Below are 6,499 nucleotides of genomic sequence, written 5' to 3'. Positions count from 1 at the left end.
TCAGAGTGGTATAGGGGCCCGTGAAGGCGCCTCCCACACGTGTCGTCGGCACCAGAACAATCTGGGTGCCGGTACTGTCGGTGCCGGCCGGCGCGAGAGTCACCGTAGTGGGCACCGAGTTGGTTCCAGCTGCAGTCAGAGTGGTATAGGGGCCGGTGAAGGCACCACCCGCACGTGTCGTCGGCACCAGAACAATCTGGGTGCTGGTTCTATCAGAACTTCCCTCATCTGTATGAATTGTCCTCGATGTCTCTCCCGGATCTACAGTATGATAGCTGTCTGTCGGGCTACATACGATCTTCGTGCCAATGTCATTGCTTCCAGTAGGTGGAAACACGAATGTGGAGGGCTCAGATCCAGTCGGCGCGGCTTCAAAGATCGTTGTATAGAAACCATCAAAGGTGGTTGCCGGGTTCCTGTTGTTGGCCATGTCAATCTTTGATATCCTACAACGCATTCTTTGCCACTCACCTGGTGGAAAAGTATGTGACATTGCTGGTGATCATGAAGCTAGTAGCGACAACGGTCGGTACGTCGTAGTACCGTAGCTCTTTCCCGGCAACAGTCATTACTGTCGGGAAGCATATCGTCGTGTTGATGGCCACTGGAATTTGCTTCATAAAAACTACTGGCTGAATCGTCAGGGCATCGCTCTTAGGGCCTTGACAGGTCGCTTGTGACAAACTGACCACAGTCAAGGCCATAAGGCAGCCCAAGGCTACCGTAGTGAATCTGCCGTGCATCATCGCAGAAGTGGCAATAGTGACTTGAATGAAGATAGTTTGAGTTGTAAGCTTGCAGAGGCGAGTGCCTTTTCCTTACGACGCAGGTCGAAGCGGACTTTCGCTTTATACCTCCGTCTCCTTACGTCTCGTTGATCCAAGCCGTACATTGAGCCCTCTGTCAGACAGAAGCCGCGAACGGAATGTCATTCATATTCAACGTGGAGCCTAGTAATCTCCCATGAGGAAGGCCTATCAGCTCAGGTGCGCCCGACTTGGACGAGTGTAACGATCGGCACATTCTCGTCGCTGAATCCAGACATCATGTCGTTTTAGGTACTGGCGCGAGATAATCATCTTGTGGAATCGCGGCTGAGAAATCCACACGGGAGCTGAAGCCTTGGTTTCTTGAGTCAACTCTCGCGCCTTTCGAGGTGTACACATCTCAGGTGCAAGCCATGCGATGTCCGCCAACACCAGCGGTTGCGTCCTAGTCATACCCGGAAGCATCTGCCGCCGGCGATTCCTGCAGCGGCCAGGCTCTTCTGGGCGTAATGGCTTGAAGTTTCAATGATCCCCGGTGAATAGCAAAGACATGCCGAGATGGCTGGGCTGCTGTGATAGATGGAAGTGGTCTCGACGCAGTCCGAGACCCGTAGTGCCGACTCCAAATCACAACTCTCAGCTGGCGTTGCTTCTGTCACGACTCAAAAGCCATTTCCGGGCGGTCTTCTGCAAGATTAGTAAAATTAGCTTTCAGCTCGAAGAATGACTAGAGATTGCGAAGAGGACTCACCAAGACCGGATGCGGGGTTTTCTCTTTTTTTGTGAAGCCGGAGATGCTTGCTCGATGTGAGCTCGATGAGGTGTCGGTGTCCACGCTGTGCTATCGACTCAGGGCTGGCCTGCGTAGGTGTATAAAGAGGCACCTCTATCGCTAGGCAGTGGGGAGGTATCATCATCCCGTGGAACATTACTTCTCCCCCTAGTAGCAAATCTCAATACAAGATGTTGCCCATCTTCTCTCTTCTTCTCCTGCTGAGTCTTGCCCACGCAGCTCCTCAAGTTAGCTACAAGGCCGATGATTGCGAGACCGCGTCAACTGCTCTGCCGGTCACATTCACCATCCTGGCGCCTACGCACACCATTGGATTTGACGGAACTCAGAAAGCCTGCGGTGTGCTCACTGCCGTGAGCTCTGCAATGGGCCTGCCGAAAGAGTCGTTTTCACAAGGCTCGCTCCAGCAGCATTCCACGGGTGCATCAGTTTTCCCCGTGTCTAGTCAAAGCACACAGGCGATCTCGTACTGTGCTTCGGGAACTTGTCTGTCGCTCGCCACCAAATCGGCTCCAATTCATAGCGTGACCGTAGCACCCGGGCTCAGCATGGTGGATGCCAGCCCGGTTGTTCCTGCTGCAACCTCATCAGGATCGCCAGCGAAAATCAGTCATGCCGAGACGTCTTCCATCAATCGTCTCCCGCAGCCAACTTCAGCTCGGACTACCGGAAGTGAACCGACTCTCACTCCCGTAGGAATCTCTGCCGCTGTGCAACCTCAAGTCGTCAGCCTCTTGGTCTTGGCAATGTTGCTCATTTTTACTCTCTTGCTGGCATAGTGGACAGCCGGCTTGCTGTCCAATAATAGTCAGATGGGGACGGAAACTTTAAGAAGCGGAGCAGGACAAGAGACAGGTTTCTTATGACTTGGTGCTATGTGGATCGTGGGATGTAGTTTATCGAGTAGGACGACGGATTCAAGAACATACCCTGATTGTTAGTTTGGTGTCCAGACGGTCATTGGATGTCGTCTTTAGCGTATAATTAGCCTACTCCATCGCATCTAATCTGTATTGGATCTGAGACAGAATTTTCATCTGAAATGACTCTAGAGTGCCACCGGCCGAGTCGCCCGATCTCGGATCCGAGACAACAAACCCTGATCGGCAGCTGGATTTGACTGAGCCTGGTCTCGGCCCGATCCATAGCGTTGACAAGGGACCGAACAGTGGTGGTTCCTCGAAAATGGATCCGCGAATCTTCCTCTCGGCCCTGCAGCTTCACTCTGGAGATCAAGAATGTTATTCTCCTCGGTCCCGAATAGTGCTTTCTGCTGTCTCAATTTCCGGGTGCCAGTGTCGAAAGGAAATTAGAGCACAAACCAGCCAAAGACTTGACCAAGCCTGGTTGGCTTACTGAATGTCCCCCTATCATGTCGCGAAAGCTCCCTTGCAAGGGATCATTTCTCGGGCCGAGGGCAAAAGCGGCCTTACCGAAAGCGCGTTTCTGTCTCCCTGACTCGGACCCTCGGCCTTTTCACTCAGTCTCTGGACTGTGCCAAGCGGGGCAACATTAAAGAATGAATTACAGTACCTTGCCAACAAAACTCCCGTTTGCTCCTATCCAACAACCCCTACTTCGGCTTCCCCTCGAAAGTTATCCAAGTCACATCGAATTAAGGAATCATATGCCTATCGGAATTACGAATTCTGATGAACTTCGGCCTTCTTTGGGCTATTCTGCGAGTGCTGACTCTCAGGGTTTCGGAGGGAGGCCCTGTGTATCATTTCTGGTCACTGGCTTGTGTGACTATATCAATTCAACCTGCTGCCAAGATCTCCGTATGCTTAACCTCGTCTGACCCACTCTTAGTATTGAACCTTATACCATCCGTGTGATCTTCGCAAGCGGCGTGGGTGAGCAGAAGCTCCCTTCGAACAAGCCTACGCCCTTAGTGCCGCGAGAAAACTATGCTCGAGACCCTTCCAGCCCGGTGAGATTGCTTGGAATCATCGCGCTGAGGCATCGTTGGCCGCGTCTGGCTGGGTCCCTCGTAGAACTCAGAGACCGGTTGCGGTTGCTACGGCTCAGCTTGTAAGGCTCGGTTCAGCCGCTGCACAGTAAACATGGCCAGAGCTGACAGAATCGCATTGGACAGGCTTTGTGGCGCAAGGAAGCTTTTGCCAGGTGCTGCCTTCAAGAGCTTTGGAGGCAGTCAGTAATGGGGCCCAAGGATGCAACTAGCGTCACAGCTGCAGGCCTTGTTGGCCGCTCGCCTGCTCAAGCTTGCTATCGCACCGGACTTACTACCGGTGTTTTCCGGCCAGCATTCAGATGAATCCAGCGTGCCACCAGGCTGGTTCAGAGACGTCAGGACCATTTTGTCCGCAACCAGTCTCTTGGCAGGGCCTGGCTGTCCTCCGTGGAACAAGTTCATCGAAAGTGACTTCTTTCACTATCAGGGCTATCACAAGGGCCGAAACTTACACGAGACGCACTCCTGCCACCGCTGCCCTCCAAGCTTTCGGACATCTCACTCGTCATAAAAGCCCAAGCCTTCCTGTGGAGTTCGCAACTGAAATGGTGCAACTGTCAGATTGACCTCCCTGCTTCTACGCAGTACATTCAAAAACGCCCCACTTGGCACCTCTCCAGCTCACGCGTATTGTGGTTCTAGCCTCCCACTTTCAGTCATGGTTTCTCCGCAAATCCGAATCGACTCACTACTCTCCCTACCCGGCGTAACCGGCGTTAGCCGATGCTCCCGTCTTGGCCGAGCGTCAGCTATGAACTCACGAAAGACAACGTCTTCCTCCACTTTCGAAGTAGAATTCTCGACGACGTCGCCCCAACCAAGCTCCACCCACATCGGCCCCGTGGTGGAGTGTGATGGGGAACAGAAGCAGACCCCCACCGAGGGCGAGGATCCCCAGCCCAGTGGTCCATCCTGCAGGCGAGCCAGTATCGCATGTGTGAGATGCCGTCGCTGCAAAGCCAGATGCGACAATGACAAGACCGGGGCGCCCTGCTATACCTGCGCCAAGGCCGGAGTTCCCTGTCACTTCCCGGAACCTCGTCTGCGCCCTACAAAGCGGCCACCGCCATCCGCCATATTCGAGCAAGAGGCGAAAGTAAGGCAAAGCCAGAGGCGGGCTAAAAAGCTCATGGGCTTGTTCCGCTCGCTGGAGCATCGCCGGGCCGAACTTGTCCACGAGGTGTTGGCCGCGTCGTACTTGACAGAGGCCGTGTGGCTACGCATTCTCGAGACTTATAAGCTGCACTTCAGTGCTGAGACCCCATTCATACACTTTCCAGATATCGAGGAGGTCGTGGTCACTCGGCAAGTCACTCGACCTGCGGGAGAGGTCAACTTGATTTTGTTGGGCATCCTCGCTCTCACTACCAGATTTCACCCCGATTTGATCAGATACGTCTCGCTTGCGGCGAACGACGATGCCCCTAGTATGGGAGATGGCTTTGCCCAGCACCCAGAGGCTCCCTACCTCGCTTCAAGGGCCTCGAGCTTCTTCGCAGACACTCTAGCCATTGCACTGGGTCCCTTGGAAACTGCCTTGACCAGAGCCACTCTCTTTCGCGTCCAGGCTTTTCTCATGCTCGGTTTGTTTGAGTGGTGCCAAGGCGACAAAGGCGCTGCAGCCTCGACCTACGTCGCCGTAGCCACACAACTGGCATTGAAGCTGAAATTGGATGTCGAGATCATATCGATGACTGGAATGTGGTTGTCAGGACCCGGCATGACGAACGATCAGGAGATGAGACAACGGACGATGCTGAGTTGTTTGATCATGGGTTGCTTCTTCTCATATGGATCTGAGCGGCCCTCAGCTGCATGTCTTCCACGCCTGCGGGTCATGTCTTCCTGGTCGGAGCGAGTTCCTGGGCTTGGCCAGCCTATCCAGGCCGATTTCGCAACAGGAGTCAGTCGGGTTTCAGAGATTCCTCACCCCAGTCTTCTATGCTACTATGCACAGCTCGTCGACATCTGGGAAACACTCACCAGCTACGTCTCTGCCGGTGGGCGGAACGTGGAGACATATCCTCCTTGGTGTAAAGAGTCAAGGTTTTCGCAGATCAAGGGCAGGCTCAAGAACCTCTCAGGCTCCCTCCCGGTGGAGTTTAGCCTGTCCAAAGCAACAGAGCGAACAGATTGCGGTGGAGCACTTGTGTCCTTTCACGTCCTCGACTCCCTTTGCCGAATCATTTTGTATCGGGAGCTCGTTCCGTTCATCGCTATCCGATGCCCGAAGCCGGTCGGGCCATTGGCTGAACGCACCTGGGCGTTCACAGGCATAAGCATGCCGGATTCATTTTGGGAGGAAGGCGCTAGGGAGCTTTTCACTTCGGGACGGGGGATTGCTCGCTTGATTGAGGACTCTCAGGAGAGAGCTCCACTTTCACCTTTGGTCACGTTCGCCGTTTATCAGGCAGGATTCGTCGGTATATATGCGAAGCATTTTCCGCACATGGATGCGGAACACAATCCGGCCGGTGCAAAATTCAGGGAAGTAGACATCGCGTACAAGTGGCTGGATCGTGCTGCTTCCCACGCTGCCAATGCGAAGGCATACACAACTCAGCTGGTCGACGCCGACCGTTATTTCACTCAAGTTTGCTTAGACTTTGACGCTGAACAGCGGCTGATCTACGACCGCTCTCACGGCGGTCTAGAACTCGACTGCGTGAACGGCGGGCGACCGAGTGGCTTTCAGGGAAGCACACAAGTAGCCGAAGTGGGGCTCGGTCCATTCGCTCGTATCCCATCGGTGGGTGGCAGACCGTTTTGTTCTGTCCGTCCTCACGGTGTCGAGCACACAGAGCCCAGAGCTTCAAGATACTTTGCACACCAAGCAAGGCGTAATGTCAGGGATTATGTTCTCCGTATGGAGGGTGAGCGGTTCGCGGTGGCTCTTCAGGATGTGAGGAGCTTCTCAGGGTTGACGGAGAATCAGGAAGAATGACGGGGTTCGCAGTGATGTAG

At 54.1% G+C, this 6,499-nt stretch overlaps 2 protein-coding genes across 2 annotated transcripts; both read left to right on the top strand.

Annotated features, from left to right (window-relative positions):
• Positions 1–1,730: 1,730 nt before the first annotated feature.
• Positions 1,731–2,339, top strand: CABS01_16510 (uncharacterized protein; the record flags this gene model as incomplete). Its single annotated transcript, XM_060549840.1, has 1 exon — positions 1,731–2,339. The coding sequence occupies one exon, from the start codon at positions 1,731–1,733 to the stop codon at positions 2,337–2,339; it is 609 nt and encodes a 202-aa protein (XP_060405468.1).
• Positions 2,340–4,286: 1,947 nt separating this feature from the next.
• On the top strand, positions 4,287–6,479 carry CABS01_16509 (fungal specific transcription factor domain-containing protein; the record flags this gene model as incomplete). The annotated part of the gene is made up of 1 exon (XM_060549839.1): positions 4,287–6,479. The coding sequence occupies one exon, from the start codon at positions 4,287–4,289 to the stop codon at positions 6,477–6,479; it is 2,193 nt and encodes a 730-aa protein (XP_060405467.1).
• Between the last annotated feature and the right edge of the window lie 20 nt (positions 6,480–6,499).

The sequence above is a fragment of the Colletotrichum abscissum genome, assembly GCF_030869225.1.
Source record: "Colletotrichum abscissum strain IMI 504890 chromosome Unknown Scaffold_104.1, whole genome shotgun sequence".
Classification (NCBI taxonomy): Eukaryota; Fungi; Ascomycota; class Sordariomycetes; order Glomerellales; family Glomerellaceae; genus Colletotrichum; species Colletotrichum abscissum.
This window is presented reverse-complemented; position numbering and strand designations above follow the sequence as displayed.